Source organism: Schistocerca gregaria, chromosome 3 (assembly GCF_023897955.1).
Source record: "Schistocerca gregaria isolate iqSchGreg1 chromosome 3, iqSchGreg1.2, whole genome shotgun sequence".
NCBI classification, from domain to species: domain Eukaryota; kingdom Metazoa; phylum Arthropoda; class Insecta; order Orthoptera; family Acrididae; genus Schistocerca; species Schistocerca gregaria.
Genome location: NC_064922.1, coordinates 741132368 through 741153228, shown reverse-complemented (window position 1 = coordinate 741153228; position 20861 = coordinate 741132368). Strand labels below are relative to the sequence as shown.

The 20861-nt window shown below is 41.8% G+C and overlaps 1 protein-coding gene across 1 annotated transcript in view; it reads right to left on the bottom strand.

The window, feature by feature from the left end:
- LOC126353832 (HEAT repeat-containing protein 3) overlaps nt 1-20861 on the bottom strand; it is a 233724-nt gene that overhangs the window by 41814 nt on the left and 171049 nt on the right. The window contains exons 8-9 of the mRNA XM_050002965.1: nt 17726-17850; nt 3905-4026 (exon numbers count right to left, since the gene is read on the bottom strand). Coding sequence (XP_049858922.1) covers nt 3905-4026; nt 17726-17850 — 247 coding nt within the window. The remainder of the gene's footprint in view (nt 1-3904; nt 4027-17725; nt 17851-20861) is intronic.

The following is a 20861-nucleotide window of genomic DNA, read 5'->3' as shown; positions in this document are numbered from 1 at the left end:
CTCACACGTAGTAACAATTTCGTCAGTTGTAGTTATGTAAGACGAATTGAATTACAGGGTGTGGTGCAGAAACTTCCTTATTTTTTTTAAAAAAAAAAGGAATCAGAAAGTATTAGAGACATCAATTTAATTCTTTACTCTTTACAAAAAGAGAAATCTAATATTTTACTCCATTAAGTTTTGAAAACGATATCTTGAAGGTAGCCTCCGTCCATCTCAATGCATTTGGAGAGTCGAAATCGGAAGTTTTGGTCCACTTTTGCCAACATGTCTCTGTCGATGTTGGTAGTAGCAACATGAATATTGTTCCGTAGCTCAGCCAGGGTCTGCGGACGATTGGTATGCACCAAGAATTTGAGACAGCCCCATAAGAAAAAGTTGCATGGTGCTAAATATGGTGAGGGTGTTGGCCACTGGAGATCACCTCCCAAAGAGATGAGGCGATCGAGGAAGTGTTCGCGTGACATGGTCATCAGTGTTCATGCCGTGTGAGCTGTGGTGCCACCTTGTTGGAACCAGACGTCGTGCACATCCATTTCTTCAAGTTCTGGAAGAAAAAGCTGTTCAGTCATCTGAACATAATGCTCAGAAGTGGCCATCACTGCCTTAGCATTCTCTTTGAAAAACCATGGGCCAGTGATACCAACTTTAGATAGTGCACACCAAACAGTCACATTTGCAGTATGCAGGGGCTGCTCATGAAGTTCTTGGGGGTTAATGCCAATCCAACACCACATATTTTGTTTACTTATGTAGCCAGACAAATGAAAATGGGACTCATCACTTAACACCACTAAGGTGTTACGAGGCAGCTCATTGATCAATCCTTCACATGTATTTTTTCGTGAAACGAAATCACGTGGGAGAAGGGTGTGCACCACTGATAGTTTATACGGATGGAATTTCAACTTTTCATCAAGAATTAGTCACTGTGCATTCAAAAATAGCAAGGGCTGCTGCATGTTTGCATGCAGATCACTTGGGGAAATTAAAAATCGACATCCTTAAGCTCTCACTTTGCAGGTGTTCTGGTGGTTCTTAAAGGTCCTAGTTTCTTTTTCAGCACCCTTCCAGTATCCATAACGTGTCTACCCACATAACAATTCAATTCCCATCAGTAACATGACCTGCAGGCATGATGTTGACTGTTTCCTGAATGCATGCCGAATTCCCATGACCAAACGTCCGTTCCTCAAAAGTAGGCCGCAACATTGAACACACGCTTCTCTCTTGCTCACTGCATGATCACTACTAAACTAACTTTTTATAAGGATTAAGTCGCGCAGTTTTTATTGCACTGAAACCCAAACAACAATGAGTAACAGCCAATGTGTGCCGTGTGTTTCAAATAAGGAGGTTCCCGCGCCATACCCTGTATGTGAGTAGTCACAATATATAAGGATCAATGAAACTGTTTCCATTTCAATACCTTGCTGCAGCACATATGCAATGTAGTGCAACTATGATGTGGAGACAAAAGCTCCGACATGCAAGCTGTGGATTAGTGTGGCATTTGTGTCTTTCCAACGACCGTGCAGTTAACTGTGTTGGTATCATACTAAATGTGTCCAAACAGGACTAATATGCTGTTATTCTTTTCTTGGCTGCCAAAAGAAACACTGGTGGGCATCCATCACAGAATGAAGAATTGTGTACAGGGGAAGCATATCTGTTGGAAACCACCGTTGCGGAATGGTGCACTAAGGGGGCGCTGCTTTCTAACTACACATGTCCCCATGTTACAAATATCAAAGCAGAATTTACACCAACTCACGTGGGAGAAACAATCAGCTAACCTATAGTCCTGTCCTCTCCTCATGCAATTATCATGCTTTTGGTCCACTACAAAAGGCCTTGAAATGTCAACGATCCCTGCATGGGGACATACACAGCAGGCAGTTACAGACTTTTTCATGCAGCAGGACATGTTTTTTGTTACCAAATATGTATATTCAACCTGGTGGGTTGGTGAGAGAATTACCTCAATGCTCTTGGCTACTTTGCCTGACTGGCATACCACTTCTGGACTGTATGAACTTCAAACAAACTTTTTGATTGCCCCTTATAAATAAAAAAATGTAATTAACACTGAATAATTAGAAAAATGTGTGCACTAAAAGAAGAAGAATACCTTCCTAACCAATTAGTTTAAATAGTGGCCCTCATAACTGGAGAACAGAAAAACACAGTTCAGAATCTTCTCCGCATTTTGAATGACAAGTTGCTAGTTGCCTTCTTGTCAGTATAAAACAATCTCAAAGACAGTGAGTATAAATTGGCAGAGGCTCAACTGACTAGGAAATTAATCACATGTGAAGATCATTCACCCTGCATATTTCGTAAGCAGAAATATGCTTATTTCACTAACTGAAACTTAAGGTTTCTCTCTCTCATCAATTCATTAGGCTCCAACTTCGCAATACTGAAACTGATCGATTGGACATGGTACAATCTCCTGAATTTGTTCTAACAAGCCTGCTTGGTTGTGCATCTTTTGTCCCAACACCACCTGCTTCCACATGGCTCTGACAGGAAAGATCTCCAGTTACTGTCAGTGGACAAAGATTTTATCATCGGCTATTTTATTTTTTATGACTATATTAAAGCAAAACCAGACCTTCAGGCAAATTTTAAACTTGTGCAATGTGTCAACCGTTCATTGCCATCAGCTCCCAATTGCATTCATTTTGCAAATATATCGGTATCTTGTAGCATTGTTCATCGAAAATTATAATTTATGGACTCACCAAGTCAGTCTATCTTGTACAAGTCTCATCACCTTTGCGTACCTACAGCAATTTATGCCCATACAAACCTGCTTGCTACAGTCAATCCTTTGTCTCCCCTTACAATTTTTAACCACTGTATTTCCCTCAATTAGCGAAGTGACTATTGATGGGTCAAGCTGTCCCTTATCAGCCAATACCTTATTTTAGTCAAGTTGTTCCATAAATTGCTTCACTTTCCAATTCAATTCAGTAGCTCTTCATTAGTTATTCAATCTATCCATCTAATCTTCAGTAACATTATATTTCAAAATCTTTTATTTTCTCCTTGTCTGTACTGTTTAATGTCCATGTTTCACTTCCGTACAAGACTCCACTTACGCGAAATCTCTCAGGAAAGATTTTCTAATAATTTGCTTGCCATCAGATGTTAAAATATGTTTGGCTATCGCCTGTTATTTTACTGCCCAAGTAGGAAAACTTATCTACTATTTTGATGTCTCATTTGCCTTTTGGATTCCTCGGCACTGCCTGATTTAATTCAATTACACTCAGTTTAGACTTCGTTTCACCTTTGCTGATGTTGATCTTGAAACCTTTTTACAACACACCATTCAGCCGATATTTTAAGTTATTTTTTGTCTCAGACAAAACTACAATGTTTTCAGCAAACACTAAGGTTTTTTATTTATACTCTCTGAACTTCAAATCTCTTTCAAAATTTCTCTTTGGCTTCCTTTACTGTTTGCTGAATACACAGAACGATTTACAGCCATGGGACAATCAAGGATTATAATAGTATTTTATTTCCCTGTAATGGAATTATCAGGACAAGTGTTTCTATATCTATTCTGCATACTTTTACACATTCTAAAAATGGATTTAAATTTTATCGGGACTATCACCAACCATTGTAATTCCTACTGTGTCATATAATGGAACTCATATGTGATCATCTTTAGTTTTTCCATTTTCGAATGTCCTTTTTATATTATGATCTTAAGATGGAAAAAGGGCAAACTCTTCTTTGAGCTCATGTTTAATGTAAATACAAAACCACAATTGTCAGGCAATTATTTGATCCTCTCAGCAGATTACTGTGGGCAACATGTATCCTGTTAATTATGTCTACATTATCTGCAAGAATGGTGAAAATTTGTTTACAAACGTGGTGGTACCTGTTGTAAATATTCAAAGTTTCAGTGTTTTCTTGCAGTAATTTACATACATTTTCAGGTGGGAAAGCAATTTTCATCCAGACTTTTTGCACCAACTGATGGTGCACTACTGCTTCATGAACCTGTAAATGACAAGAATTAATACAATATATGTGCAATACATTTAAGCAATAAAGTTACGTACTCAAGACTCTCCACACAACATATCCTAAAAAAATTACTGAAGTAAATGGACACTTATTTACTATTAGAAAAATCACAAGAGACACAGCACAGCTAATTCGTTACATAGCGATAACTGGGTTTCAAAAACCTTAAACAGGAAACCGATTTGTGATACCGTGCACAGATTCGGACGATGCTGATACTGATGTGGAGATTTTTAGTGACACCAGTGAAGACATCCTCCTCCTATAATCATCGGACACTGACTCAACAAACCATGGTGTGTAGGGGAAGTTATAGCATGACACCAGCAAATATAACTGCATTGACAAAGATGCAGATAGCCAGACTAATATCCCAGCATGGGTGCCTGCAGTCCTATCAACAACACTTGTGGCAGACCTAATGAAACTAGAGGATGATCACAGATGATAATCAAAGCACATCTGCTGGAAAATACATATGCTGACTCCACAGAGCTCCAGCAGTGATGTACCTTCTGTTCTATGACAACTTGGAAACTGTGTAAGCAGTAGCTCTTGCCATAAACTAGAAGAGAACAAATTAGCAAATTTTCCCCTTTGGTGGCAGAAATTTTCAAACAAAGTTCAGTTATTGCTTCAGCATCTCACTGCACAGCAAACTGATGGCAGAAAAGAGTAGTCTGCAGCAGATGTACAATGTCATCAGAAAATGGAAGCACTACAGCTACAAAGTATCACACTACAAGCTGTGTTCAACGTACTGAAAGACAGTGCACCAGTTATTCCGGCATTCATTTCATTCAACAAAAACTTGGCTGAGTAAGCGTTTCATTTTCATAAACTTTCCAAGAACATTTCGAAGCAGTCATGGTAATAAATCCTTCTACACAATGTGCATTATTTTTGCCACAGTCACCTCAAAGGTAGTGTAACTGCTTAGGAAGGTCATGGAGCAGGCAGGTCCAGGGCCGGAGCCAAGGCAGTGCTGTACTCCAAGTTGTCAAGAAAGTTTTAGCAAAGTGGAAGGAAAGAGAACGTAGCAGTTGACGGAAGCGGACTCCCAGTGGCAGTAGTGAGGAAGGGTGGCCTGCATACTCTAAATCCAAGGAGGCGTCGAAAAAAATGTCAGGGCCAGATTAGCAGGCATGGAAGACAGATGGCTAGCATAACGACTCAGAATGACAGCTCACCGATTGGACAGCAGAAGTTCAGCAGTCTCAGCATAAAGGCTTTCAACAGGGCTGATGTAAAAAGCTCCAGACGCTAAAAGTAATCCACAGTGGTGGACAGAGTCGAGACACAGAAGAATAGACGGCCGAGCAGAGTACTAAACTATGCTTCCATAGTCCAATTTCGAGCGCACTAAGGTGTGATAGAGGTGGAGAAGGACCGATCAGTCCGCTCCCCAGGAGGTACCATTCAGGACACGGAGGGTGTTGAGGGATCGCAGACAGCGAGCTGAAAGATAGGAAATGTGGGAGGACCAGCACAGTTTTCTGTCAAACATAAGACCCAAGAATTTAGCAACATCCGCAAACAGAAGGTTGACAAGGCCTAGATGTAAGGAAGGCGGGAGAAACTCTGTATGATGCCAAAAATTGACACAAACGGTCTTACTGGGAGAAAAGCGGAAGCCGGTTTCGATGCACCAAGAGTGGAGGCGATTGAGACATCCTTGAAGATGTCGTTTAAGAAGGCTGGCCCGTTGAGAGCTGTAGCAGATCGCAAAATTGTCCCCAAAGAGGGAGCCCAAGACATTTGGAAGGAGACAATCCATAATTGGATTTATGGCAATGGCAAACAGTAAACACTTGGAATGGAGCCCTGGGGTACCCCGTTATCTTGGGAGAAAGTACGGGAGAAAGTAGTGTTGACCTGCACTTTAAATGTGCGCTCTGCCATAAAGTCACAAAGAAAAAGGGGCGGCCGACCTTGAAAGCCCCAAGAGAATAGTGTGTGCAGGATGCCTGTCCTCCGACAGGTATCGTTTGCTCTCTCCAGATCAAAAAATATTGCTACTATTTGGCATTTCCTGAGAAAATTGTTCATGGTCCAAGTGGAGAGAGAAACAAGATGGTCAACGGCAGTACGATGCTTGCGGAAATCGCATTGGGCAGGTGTTAAAAGGCTTCGGGACTCCAGCCACCAGGTTAAATGGCAATTCACCATACGCTCCAAAACCTTACATACACTACCTCTTGAGAGAAATGGGGTGATAGCTAGAGGGGAGATGTTTATCCTTTCCAGGTTCTGGAACAGGAACAACGATAGCTTCCCGCCATCTTCTGGGAAAAGTACTGTCAGTCCAAATTCGATTATAGAGGTGAACGAGGTAGCGCAGATGATGAATGCAGCAACATTTGGATGTGGATACCATGCGGTCCTGGGGCAGAAGAGCAAGAAGAAGAGTGTGTTTGTTGGAGTTCCTGCATGGAGAAAACAGTATTATAGCTTTTGCGATTTTGAGAGGAGAAAGCAATAGGTTGCACTTCCGCTGCACGTTTCTTCAGGAGAAAAGCTGGTGTGTAATTTGAAGAGCTCGAAATCTCAGCAAAGTGTTGACCCAGTGAGTCAGAAATTGCGACTGGGTCCACTAAGGTATCATGTGCGACAGTGAGCCCAGAGACTGGGGAGAAACTAGGCGCACCGATAACCGTCGAATCCGACTCCAAACTTCCGAGGAGGGAGTGAAGGTGTTAAATGAGCTAGTAAAGAAGTCCCAGCTTGCCTTCTTGCTATCTCGAATGACGCGATGGCATCGTGCACGGAACTGCTTATAGCGGATACAGCTGGCCAAAGTAGGATGGTGGCAGAAAACGCGAAGAGCACGTCGCCGCTCACGTATTGTGTCAAGGCATGCCTCGTTCCACCGAGGAACTGGAGGGCACCAGGATAAATTGGAGGTGTGAGGTATTGAACATTCCGCAGCTGTCAGAATAACTTCTGTAATATGAGTGACCTCATCGTCAATGCTAGGAAAGTGACTGTCATCGAATGTTGCTACAGATGAAAAAAGTGTCCAATAGGCTTGGGCAAGCTTCCAGTGTCTCAGGTGCATATATGGCAGTTGTGGCTGCAATGTGAGGACACATGGAAAGTGGTCACTCGAAGTGCTGAGCTAGCGGAACAGTACTGACCAAAAGGTCCAAATAGGAGAAATTTATCGTGGAGGCAGACAAAAATGTAGGGTCCCCAGTGTTGAGGAAAACAAGATCCGCTTGGTGGAAGACGTCTATCAATAGTGAGCCACGCGGACAAGGACACAGAGATCCCCAAAGTGGGTGGTGGGCATCGAAGTACCCAACCAGTAAATAGGGGGGGTGGAATCTGACCAAGAAGATGAAGGAGATCAGCTCTTGCCATTGGTGTGGACGATGGAATGTATACAGTACAAAGAGAGAAGGTGTATCCAGAAAGGGAAAGACTGACAGCAACAGCTTGAAAGGAACTGTTTGAGGGAATTGGGTGATAAGGACAGTACCATGGAGAAGACTCTTGAGTCCTCCATGTGCTGGAGTGCCATCAACAGAGCGGAGATCAAATCGGACTGACTGAAAATGAGGGAAAACAAAGCGATCGTGGGGATGCAGCTTTGTTTCCTGAAGACAGGAGAAGACCGGCGAGTAGGATCATGAGAAGATCGACAATTCATCCCGATTGGTGCGAATGCCGCGCATATTCCAATGGATAATGGACACAGGACGTTGAGATGAGGTAGGAATCGATGGTTGTGAAGTCGGGGTATGTAAAAAACCTTCACGAGTAGGCTCTTTTTTGGAAGTCTGGGTGTATGATTTTGGGGCTCGTGATTTAGCAGAACCAGATGAAGGGTGAGCCATAGAGTGAGCAGGTGATAGCGGGGAGGTTGAACAGGTGATCTTTGTGGTGGCCGATCTGACGTCTGTGGCACTAAAGGTGAGATCACAAGTCTGCGTGGCTGCCGCCTTTGTAGGCTGAGGAGAGGCAAGGACAGTGCTGTATTTACCTGCGTGAGGCACAGTGAGCTTTCGACTGGCGAATAACTTTCAAGCAGCAAAGGACGACACCTTTTCCTTCACTCTGATGTTTTGAATGAGCCGTTCGTCTTTGAAAATGGGGCAATCTCTAGAGGAAGCTACATTTACATTTACATTTACATTCATACTCCGCAAGCCACCCAGCGGTGTGTGGCGGAGGTCACTTTACGTGCCACTGTCATTATCTCCCTTTTCTGTTCCAGTCGCGTATGGTTCGTGGGAAGAACAACTGTCTGAAAGCCTCCGTGCGTGCTCGAATCTCTCTAATTTTACATTCGTGATCTTCACGGGAGGTATAAGTAGGGGGAAGCAGTATATTCGATACCTCATCCAGAAACGCACTCTCTCGAAACCTGGCGAGCAAGCTACACCGCGATGCAGGGCGCCTCTCTTGCAGAGTCTGCCACTTGAGTTTGCTAAACATCTCCGTAACGCTATCACGGTTACCAAATAACCCTGTGACGAAATGTGCCGCTCTTCTTTGGATTTTCTCTATCTCCTCCATCAAACCGATCTGGTACGGATCCCACACTGATGAGCAATACTCAAGTATAGGACAAATGAGTGTTTTGTAAGCCACCTCCTTTGTTGATGGACTACATTTTCTAAGGACTCTCCCAATTAAACTCAACCTGGTACCCGCCTTACCAACAATTAATTTTATAGGATCATTCCATTTCAAATCGTTCCGCACGCATGCTCCCAGATATTTAACAGAAGTAACTGCTACCAATGTTTGTTCCGCTATCATATAATCATACAGTAAAGGAACCTTCTTTCTATGTATTCGCAATACATTACATTTGTCTATGTTAAGGGTCAGTTGCCACTCCCTACACCAAGTGCCTATCCACTGCAGATCTTCCTGCATTTTGCTACAATTTTCTAATGCTGCAACTTCTCTGTATACTACAGCATCATCCACGAAAAGCCGCATGGAACTTCCGACACTATCTAGCTGCGTGGTCACCCATACAGTTGATGCAACGAGGGGATGGAGGTGGACAAGCATCCTCATGGGCATCCTTGCCACACTTAACGCATTTGGCCGGATTGGAACATGACTGGCTGGTATGATTGAACGGCTGACACCATTAGCAATGCATAGGGTTTGGGATGTAAGGGCGAATGGAAATTCTTGCATAGCCCGCTTTTATGTTCGATGGAAGTTGAACTCTGTCAAATGTCAAGAAGACAATACGGGTTGTAACCAAGTCATGTCAACCCTTTTAATGACTCTATGAACAGCCGTTACACCCTGGTCAGACAGGTAATTTTGAATTTTCTCGTCAGACAATCAGTCGAGGGAGCATGTATAAACCACCCCACGTGACAAATTTAAAGTGTGGTGCGCTTTCACCCAGACAGGGAAGGTGTGTAGCAGTGAGGTACACAGCAATTTTTGTGCCTGGAGGGCACTGACTGTTCATAGCAACAAGGTGCCATTTCATAATCATAACAAGACTTTACAGGACCTGCAATTGCATCGACACCTTTCTGAATAATGAAAGGGTTGACTGTGGAGAAGTCTTGACCTTCATCGGACCAAGAAACAACAAGGAACTGTGGAACTGATGGAAGAATTGTCCATGGCTGAGACTCATTTAACTTTCGCTTGTGAGCAGACATAGTGGATGATGATGAAACCATTGCAGAAGTATCCTCCATGATCACCAGCGTCTCCGATGGCGCGCTCCTTCCTTGTGGGGGCCCTCTCTGAGGGCACCCCTGCCTTAGGTGATTGTTCACATCTCAGGTCACACCTCCCAAGAAACAGACAGAGGGACCAATCGGCACTTTCGAAAGGTACCAGCTTGGTGTTCACCCCTCCCTGGGCCTGGCCCTTACCAGGGGGTATGTACGTGTCCCACCTGTCTACCCGGGGCGCGGAATTACACGTTACACCATCACTGGCTACGTGTGGGAATGCGTGGGTCGGCCTTCAGACACGCACAGGGAGGAAAAAAGAGAAAGGGAGGAAAGGAAAGGAAAGGAAAGGAAAAAGGAAAGGAAAGGAAAGGAAAAAGGAAAGGAAAGGAAAGGAAAGGCCGCAGTGGAGAAGAGGGTAAAGAGAAGAGGTAAGGAAAAGAGAAGGACAAAGGAAGGACAGAGACTTGGCAGCAGAGAAAGCGAAGAAGAGACTGTTTTACAGTTTCAAGCATCCATCTCCGGACATAGGCACTGAACATACTCCCAGATGGGGAGAAAGGAAAGGGAAGGGAAGGGAAGGGAAGAGAAGAGGTGGTGGTGGTGGTGGCTGGGTGGGTGGGGGGGTGGGGGGGGGGGGGGGGAGATGGGGAAGGATGTGGAAAAGGAAGGTATGCAGCCCGGAAAGGAAAGAGGGCCACACTACCTCGGGGTCCTGTGCTCGCTACGTACGGATCCACAAGAGAGTTGAGGACCCCGTGGGAGGTATTTGCAGTGTGTTAGCTAACACTGCAGTATGAAAATTAATGTAGTAACAGCTACGAGAGAATGGAACCAGTGTAGAAAGAAATTCAACCAATCTTATGCATGGTGGATTAGCAATCTTTAAGTCCTAACCTTGTGTTGCAAGATTCAGAGTGAAAATTCCCTGTGTAAGGAGTCCTATGCTAAGCCCATACCTGAGATGATGTAATCCATTTAATTCTTGAGAAAGACTGAAAGCACTAAGGAAGACAAGTAAATGCAGCTTTTCCTGGCTTTCCAACAGCATTTGACACTAAAACTTGTTAACAGAAGTACGATAGTGTAAGGCATCAAATGAACTTTCTGAATGACTTGAGAATTACTTGGTTGGGAGGATACAGCATGTTATCTTGGTGGGATAGTAATCGATACATGTAGGAGGAATTCCAGGTGCCCCGTGGAATGTGTTGGGGCCCTTGCTGTTCACTTGTATGTTAATAATCTGGCAAACAATTTTACTTAACCTCAGACTTCTTGCACGTGATTCAGTTATCTATAACGTCAAAGTGTCACAACTGGAATCAGTCACCTAAGTTCACGAACTGGTAGGGATATGAAATTAAATGCTCACATAGGATCAGTTGTAAGTAAAGAAGACAGGATACTGAGAAAATGTTATCAGTCTACAAAGAAGATTGCTTATGAAACACTCATATGAACCATCCCCCAATATTTCTCGAGTGTTTGGGATCCATACCAAATAAGACTAACATGTGATATTGAATGTATGAAAGGATGTCAGCATCAATAGTCAGTGTGGAAGAGCGTCATGGCAATGGTGAAAAATCTGGACTGGTAGCTTGAAGCTACTTACAAATTTGCAAGAATTTGTATTAAGTGTGGAATCTAAGAATATACTACAGTGTCCTAAATATTTCAATAGGGGTCACAAAGACAAGTTTAGACTAATTATGGTGTGCAATGAAACACTAAAAGTAGATGGGTCTTGCTATTTCGACAGTGAAATAACTGATGATGTTGAAGTACAGAATGAAGTTACAAAATGCAAGCTGGAACTAGCAACGAAAGTATTACTGAAAAACAGAAATTTGTTAACATTTAATTGTTATGAAGTCTTTTCTGATGGTATCTGTATGGAGTGCAGTGTTGCACAGAACGAAACATGGGACAATGAGCTGTGCAGGCAGGAAGAGAACAGAAGCTTTTGAAATGTGATGCTACAAAAGAACGCTTATGATTAGATGAGTAGATTGTGTAACTGATGGAGATACTGAATATAATTTGGGAGCAGAAAAGTTTGTGGCATAAATTAGCTAAATGAAAGGATCAAATGGTAGGGGACATCCCGAGGCATCACTGGTGCTCTTAACACAACTACTGATATGTCAGTGATAGACCAGACTGAGCGGACTTGTTAAGTTGATGCAGTTTCATGGCTTAACTTGAACGTGTATTGTCTCATCTGCCAAGCAATGGAACTGCATCAATTTGACTAGTTACCTTGATCTGACCTGTCAGTAGTTCTGTTAACAGCATCTGTGGAGGCAAGACAAGACTGCAGAGGAAACAAGTGCTATTACTTGGGGTGCATTTTTCCTTTTTTTCCTGCTGTTGTTTATTTTGTAAGATTTGTGGTGGGTCTTATACCAGTACTAGTGGGAAGTTGCGTCCCTGGCCGATATAACAGGGCAATATTTTGCCGAGCCAATGTATCGCCAGATGAAAGTAATATTATCTTCATCCTCTCTTCTCAGAGTAGTTTTTTGGTGGTACGGATCCTTCCGTGCCACCTCCCTTTTGATCAAGTGCACTTTTATATGCTGATTTTTTTGTATAAAGCGAGCAAGCCTAATGCGGAAATGCAAAGCAAATCTTAGAACATACTTAATAATTCATTGTATAATGCAGGAAAGAGCCCATACCGTACTACTGCATTACAGTTCATTAGTTATGCACAACTCTACAGAACACCTCTGTTAAGTGGTGCAAAAACAAAAAAAGATGTCCAGCACAGCATGGTGCTGCTGCTGTGGACCTAAAACGCCACTGCTCTGTACAACAACGATTAAGTTGCACTCAGTGTCAGTACAGTACATCAAAGGAAATGGCTCGTTTGTCAGCGCTCTGTTTGTTGGCTGAAACACGTGTTCAATGCCGATGAAACAGGACTGATTTATTGCGCACTGCCTTCCAAATCGCTAGCGATTCGAGGTAAAAAGTGCAACAGCAATGTCCAAAGACTCACTTTACTGCTGTGCGAGAATATGTTACGTGAAATGGAGAAGCCACCGGTGATTGGAAAGCCGGCAAAATCACATTGTTTCAAAAACACAGATGTCAGTAAGCTTCTAGACACATGGTGAACCAATAAAAAGGTGTGGACTGAGAGTGAAAAAGCCCAGCCATTCTTCCATAAGATCAATGTCAAAATGAGAAAAGGAAACTGCCAAGTTCTCCTTTTCCTAGACAATGCCACCTGACAGCCGAAAGTAATGTTATCAAGTGTGAAATTGGCTTGGTTGCCTCCAGGTTGAAGCAGCCTCACACAACCCATGGACCTGGGAGTTATATACACTTTCAAGTTTCATTATAGGTGATTACTAATGCAATCCCTTAATCTTAGTGTTGAAGAAGCCAAAAGTGTGTTTGCTCTTGCATGGTCAGTTTCTGTTCTGGATGCAGTAAATTGCATTGGCTTGACATTAAAGGAAATAAAACCCCAAACTGTCACAAAGTGCTTCAATAAAGTGGAGTTTGGGGATCAAGAACAAGATGCTTCTGTGGCCATCGAAGCTCAAGAAAATGCAGCAGCAATTGCTGAATTAATAAAAATGCAAAATATTTCATGTAGTGCAGGTGATTACATTCGAAGTGACTACTTTCTGTCAACTCACTCCACTTTCACTTCAACAGATTTAACAGAAATTCACAACACAGAGTATAATGATTATGATTAAGAAACGATGGAAGAACAAGAGGAACAAAATTATGTTCCTGGAAAAATTAATACGCCTGAAAAAGCCACTACATGCATAAACGATGTTATGCAATTTGCGACACACACAAAGTCTCGCAACTTGTAGGAACAATTGTGTTGTGCACAAAATTGCCTAGAAAAAACAATTTTGAAAAGGAAATTAAAACAATTTTCCCTCCTTTATATGTGGCGAAAAAAGTGAAATGTAAAGCAAATAAACATGGAAATAATATGTATTTACATACAACAATAAACGAATTTAAAGTTAGAGTAAAAATATAGAAATGCCGTGTTATTTATCAATTTGTGTAATACTCCAGTGTTCTATTGTCCAATATATAGTAAATGAATGTCTACTGATATGCATAATTAAAAATTTTAGCTGTACTTTTGTGCACAACACCCGACAAACTAAGTACCCAAACAAGTTTTGTGTAATCTGGAAACTTGTCCAACGGGGAAAATTATTTTAGTCCCAGACAATTCAGTTTTGAGTAAAGTTTTACTGTACTAGTATTAAACGACTAAAATAGACACTAGATGGATTAAGGAACTGCTGGAATTTGAAATTAGATAGTACCCTGTTGAATCTAAATTTCAAGATATCAACAATTGATCCTGGTGTCTATTACAAAAATCAAGTTTCAGAAATTTTAATAGTTGCTGTTTATGTGAGTGTTATGCTAATATTCAGTAACAATCCACAAGGGAAAGAAGTTTACAAAACCAGTTTAAGAGAAAAATTTAAGCTGAAAGATCTTGGTGAAGATACAAATTGTTTAAATATCTGAATTTCTAAGAACTTCCAAGTAGGTTACCTACAGATAGACTAGACACATTACGAGGAGCAAATTCTCAACATATTTACCAACAAAGAGTATAACCCAATACCCACACCACTAGACAACAAAATGCTCACTTACGACACAAGTCCAAAAACAGAACAGGAGCAAGAAGCTATGAGGAACATACCCTATCATGAAGCAATAGGAAGTTTAATGTATGCTCAGATCGGAAAAAGACCAGACCTAGTTTATTCAACAGGAATTGATAGTCATTTCTGTAACAATCTGGGCATACCAAACGGGCAAGCAGTCAAGAATCTTCAGATCTCTAAAAGGAAAGAAGGATATGAAGCTACTATTTTCAAAAGTAGAGGACTGCTGCATAATAGGTTACTGTGACGCAGACTGGGCTGGATACCATAATAACAGGAAGTCAACAACTGCGTACGTCTTAAATATCAAGGAGCAGTAATATCCTGGCAGAGAAAGGAACAGCCAACTCTCACCTTATCCACAACTGAGGCAGAATATTTGACCCTGACCTCAGCCTGTCAGGAGGCTCTATGGCTTCAAAGCTTCGACAATGAAGTATCTCCAGACCCCAAGGAGGAGCCTATCAAGCTATTATGTGGCAACAAAGCAGAAATTAAATTATCTAAGCCTAGTAGCTACAAGAATTGAACTTAACATAGAGACACAAAACACCACTTTATAAGAGAAAAAGTAGAGTCAGCCCAAGTCACTGTGGAGCACTTATATCCAGACCAGATGCTGCCAGACTTTATGACAAAGCCTGTGGCAAGCCTCACCATCGTCTGCTGCTACAGGAGTTTGGCCTGAAAAAGTAGGTTTTTTTTTAAGGTATGATTCTGGTGGGAGAGTGAGATTTTAGAATCTATGCCTTGATTGTGTATACATATTTTGCATTGCTATGGATGCTGTTATTCTTTATTCTGTGGACTGTATACTAAAACAGTTAATTTAATTGTGTTCAACATGTCAATATATACAATAAATCTACAGTTCCTACCAGATAACATGGGCAAATTATTCTGCTAAAACGCACAGAGTCCTAAAAAGATCTGGCTTTCGGAAAACTACTTCATTTGGCAGAGAAATGCTAGCTACAGCACTTCTCTTATCAAACCACAAGATGATTTTCTTGCTCAAACTGCATTCTCCTGCAGTCCAGAAGAAAGTACTTGCACTCCTACATAGTGGATATTCAGGGTCTAAAGTAATGTCATGTCACATTTAATGACATGAAATAGACAGCGACACAGAATGGGTCACGAATGCATGTGTGCAGTGTTAGGGAGCAAGCAGCCATATTTTGAATATTCTCCCCATGGTCACAATGGACCAAAACTGGTGACTTTTGCAAGGACACTATGTACGTCAATTTCTCAGTACAATGTGATTAATTGGGACAGGTTCAATTTCAAAGTTTCCCCATGTGTACAAAATTAGGCTTAATGTTGACAAAGTCACTGCTTAACACAATGGCTAGGATTCTTGTAATAGGTTCCTTACAGTAATAATTATAGACAGCTGTCTGATTTTCTTCAAAGGTGTTTATGGATCTTGGTTCTTAAAAAAGTATTCAATATTTTCTAACTGTCTCATTTCATCTACAGTTGAATGGAGACACACAAAAATTCATCAAGGTCTTGGAGTTCACATGAAAAAAGTACTGTAGCCCACCACTTCTCACAAAACAATGACTGTATTTTACTAGTTGTAGCTCTGTTGGGGTTAAAATCTTGGCAGAACTTTTGCATGAAAATCAACTCCAGGGTCTTCAACTGATGCCACAGCAGCTGCATACCACAGTATCACATGCTGTGACTGGAATAATGGACTAGACACTACTTGCTGTAGACAGAGGCTCTAACCAAACACATTAGCCAGGCTGCGCCTGCCACGGAGTCAAGGTACAGTACTATGGCAGCCATCAAAGTATGGCTCCACTGAGCAAGATCTATTACGGATTGAGCCATTCTGCCTGGACCTTATTAATGATCATGATGGTCATGGTATGAAGCAGGTGGTATGCTCATATATGCCACTTCTAGGACCCCACACATAGTGCCAATACAGATATGGAGATGGTTAGTGACACTTGTGAAGACATATGACTGCATTCAAAAACCATGGTGTTAAGGCCAAGTTTGAATATGGCAACAGCAACAACAGTCTATAGGCAAAGATTCAGGAAGCCAGATTGACTAGAATACAAGCAGGAGTAGCTGTAGCTGTAGTTCCACTACTGCAGGTTTTGTGACAATGAAGATCATGTTGACCAATCAATTCACAGCTGATAGGCAATAAACCTGCTCTCTACACAGAGTTCACACAGCTATGTACCTTGTGTTCTATGACAACTTGGCTAATCTGTATTGTATGAACTGCTTTTTGTGCTTTCGCATTTCACTTAAAACTTCCGCGCTAACAAGCTGGGGTCAATATGAAAAACATTCACTGGCTGATTCATCTCTGGCTGTGGGAAACATCCTCAGAAGTCAGGCTGCTTCACCTATGAGGATGTCTCCCACAGCCAGAGATGAAATGTTAAGCGAAAGATTTACATATTGACCACTTCCTGTCAGCCTGAAAGTTTTGAGTGAAGTTAACGCTGGCTGTGAAAGCCTACACTATATGAGTCACTGGAATGGTTTTTAGATGCAAGGAGAGGTTTGAGGCCATGATGGTGCTTGTCTTCTCCAGCAGTCATGCACAGCCATCGTTGTCAGCCTGCCTCTTGCACACTGAGATCCTGAGTTCAGAAGCACTGTGCCACCCTGCCTGTGTGGTGCCATCCAGCACTGTTGGTTTTACTGGCCAATGCCAATGGATAATGAGGGGCCCTGACCGCCAGCTGCAGACTTAGCTCTTGGTCCCTGTTAACACTGCCAAGACACCACAATGCCACGCCGCAACACGGCAACTTCACCATGGGCTGCCAGATCAGCAACTAAACACCTCATTGGAGCATGGATACCATGGATTGATGCCAGGATGAGAGCACATACCTATGACTGCCGTTGTCTGCTGGAGAAATGAAGAGCTGACATGCATGCTGCTTGTCTTGCTGCAGCCACCTTCAGCTCTGACTGACCCCCGTAGCCCTTGCTATCCACATGAACCCACATTGCCAAGTTGGAGAGTCATAGCCATCTTGAGAACTAGAACAATGGTTCTTCCAACCCCCCTCCCCTCAATTAGTTGTCATTGCCCTCTCTTGCATTGCTACAGCACATGCTGAGTCAGTCATAATTTGTAACAGCCTTCCAATTGTTCTTGATTATTTGATTTACTTCTGGTCTGCACAATGGACATAAACAACTTGAAAAGGTCAGATTGCCATCAAAGTATAAGACCTGACTCTCGTGCTTTGGTATATTAGTTCAGAATTAATATGGCAAAATACCTACTTACTGTGAAGTGTAGTCTCTCAAACAACAACCTTTAATAAATATTACCTCTGCAGATAAAGTCACAACAGATGCTTCGTAAGATGGAGGTTCATCATCTGGGATACTCGAGTCACTCAAAATATTATCACTTGTTTCAGAAGAGTCAACTTCCATTGTACTATCTTCATCATCTGTAACATAAATGAGAGTCAGAACAAAGTTTGAATGCGAAACATGCCAACATTACACGGTGTTAAAATTTTTTTGACACTTTGGCTGGAGCACGGACGTGTACCTTAGTTGCAGCTCCCTTGGGCTTACCTTTGTGACCAGTAGATGAGCGTACCTGAAAGACTGAAGTATTCAGTAGTAATACCTGGTTACGAAAGTGGAGAATCACATATTTATTAATTATACACCCATCTCCCTGCTTCACATGTTCTCAAATTTTTGAGAAAGTATACAAAAGAAAACTTAACAACTATTCTGGAAATTACCGAACAGCAGCTCTGTCCAGGATCACCAAGGCTTTCCTATGGCAGAATAATACATGACTTTCCAAACACAGTTATGTAGAACTAAACAAGAGAAATGATCCTGTTGACTTTTTTGTGTCCTAGTGAAGTATTAAGATTGCCTGGATCACAAAATTCTAATTAGGAAACTAAAATGGTATGCAATTAAAGACATTCCCTTGTAACAGAAAAGGGTCATATGACAAAAATAAAACTAAATTCTTAAAACAGAAATATTAATTACAGTGTTCTGAAAATTTCACTGTCTGGTTAACTCCTGTTCTTGATTTACACAAATGACTTGCTAAGCATACTGGAGTGCTCTTAAAAGACCTACTCATATAGCCGCACACATTAGCATGTGGAGGTACAATACTGATATGAAACTTCCTGCCACATTAAAACAGTGTGCCAAACCGAGACTCTAACTCAGTTTCATTGCCTTTTGTGGGCAAGTACTCTACCGACTGAACTACCCAAGCATGACACACAATCCATCTTCATTACTTTCAATTCTGCCAGTACCTCCTCATCTACCTTCTTGCAGAGTGCTAGTTCTGCAAGGTTTGCAGGAGAGCTTCTGTGAAGTTTGGAAGATAGGAGACGAGATACTGGCACAACTGAAAGCTGTGAGGACAGGTCACGATTTGTGCTTGGGTAGCTAAGTTGGTAGAGCAATTGTCCGTCAAAGGCAATGGCTCCGAGTTTGTGTGCTGGACTGAGACTCGGTTTTAATCTGTCAGGAAGTTTCATTTCGCGGTGGTTTGCCGAGTATGTTATCAAATGCAAAAGTCACAATTATGACCTTAACAATGGAAGAAACACAGGCTTGTTGAGAATTGTTTTACTAATGATGATACAATCCAAGATACATCTGGGGTTCCCTTAATGAGAGATGATATACATTAATTTGCTGTTGCATTTCAATAATTCACATGAACAAGAATCTTCTGGGTTTAGACTGACTGATATTAACAGTTTATGCTACAAAATTAACTCACAGTTATAACAGAGTGAGTGCGGCATTGGTGGAAATACAGAAATTATAGAGAACTATTCCGCAAACCTAGCACTGCCAGAGTTTAATTTTGGCAATTTCCTATTAGAAACGGAAAAAAATTAACTGTGTTTGTATTGTAATATAAAAAAAAATTTCATTTGCATTTATTCATTAAAACACCTTAGAAATTATGCAGTAGACTCAGTGTGAGATGATCCTACTCTGTACATAAGAGTGCAGCTGCTCTGCGAGTCTACAACACAATTTTGTAAACATATCTATGGCAACGCCTCTTCTTTGCTCTACAGACAGTTACGGTTTTCGTCTATGGCTGTTTTGCACTTTGGAGTTCAGACCAGTCAAAAGCACTGCCAGGCATCAGGGATTTCCTTAAGTTGTTTTGACTGTAGGAGTACTGTCTTAGCAGTAAAAAATGAAGGTATTAAACCTCCTATATGATGCGACATTTTTTTTTGCACATCTTAAACTTTAATATGATGTCTTATCTTTTGGACTGTATCATAAAATGATATATTCGTATAGGTAAATCAGTGGCACATGTGGAAACTGACTGAAGTATTTTGCAAATCCAGTTACTAGCAAAGAAGTAATCAATTTAATCATCATGTGTGATAAGGCAGTTTTTCACACATCCCAGTGTTTATCACACCGTATCTCCCTAACTATGATAGGCAGGTGGTTCTTACCCCATAGCACTTGATACCTGACAGTAAGGGATGCGTGTACCAAGTTTTGTTGGAATTGGTACAGTGGTTTAGAAGATGGGGAACATACACACATACATACAATACGTGATCAAAAGTATCTGGACACTTGGCTGAGAATGACTTACAGGTTTGTGGCGCCCTCCACTGGTAATGCTGGAATTCAATTGGTGTTGGCCCACCCTTAGCCTTGATGATAGATTCAAATTCTTGCAGGCATACGGTTAATCATGTGCTGGAAGGTTTCTTGGGGAATGGCAGACAATTCTTCACAGAGTGCTGCATAGAGGAGAGGTACTGATGTCCGTCGGTGAGATCTGGCACGAGGTATGTGTTCCAAAACACTCCAAAGGAGTTCAGCAGGATTCATGTCAGGACTCTGTGCAGGCCAGTCCATTACAGGGATGTTATTGTCGTGTAATCACTCCGGCACAGGCTATGCGTTATGAACAGGTGCTCGATCGTGTTGAAAGGTGCAATTGCCATCCCTGAAGTGCTCTTTAACAGTAGGAAGGAAGAAGGTGCTTGTGTGTGTGTGTGTGTGTGTGTGTGTGTGTGTGTGTGTGTGTGTGTGTGTGTACCTGTCCCTTTTTCCCCCTAAGGTAAGTCTTTCCACTCCCGGGATTGGAATGACTCCTTACCCTCTCCCTTAAAACCCACATCTTTATTTTTAGATATATTTTTCTCACGTGGAATGCTATGTTGGGTGGGAAAGGCAGGCTTTCAGGGAAGGAAATAGACACAGGGCAAGTTTATTTTGGAGAAGCATTCTGAGAAAACACAAAAAGTGTAGATTCTGTAAAACCAGCACTTTGGACCACATTTTTACACAAGCTACCTACCAATGAGCACATGTTATGCCCCAAAGGGACATGTGATATAAGGAAACTGGTGAAACATACAGCCATAAAAATATCTTATCCTCTGCACCCTTAAATGAGATTAAACCTGTATATATAGAT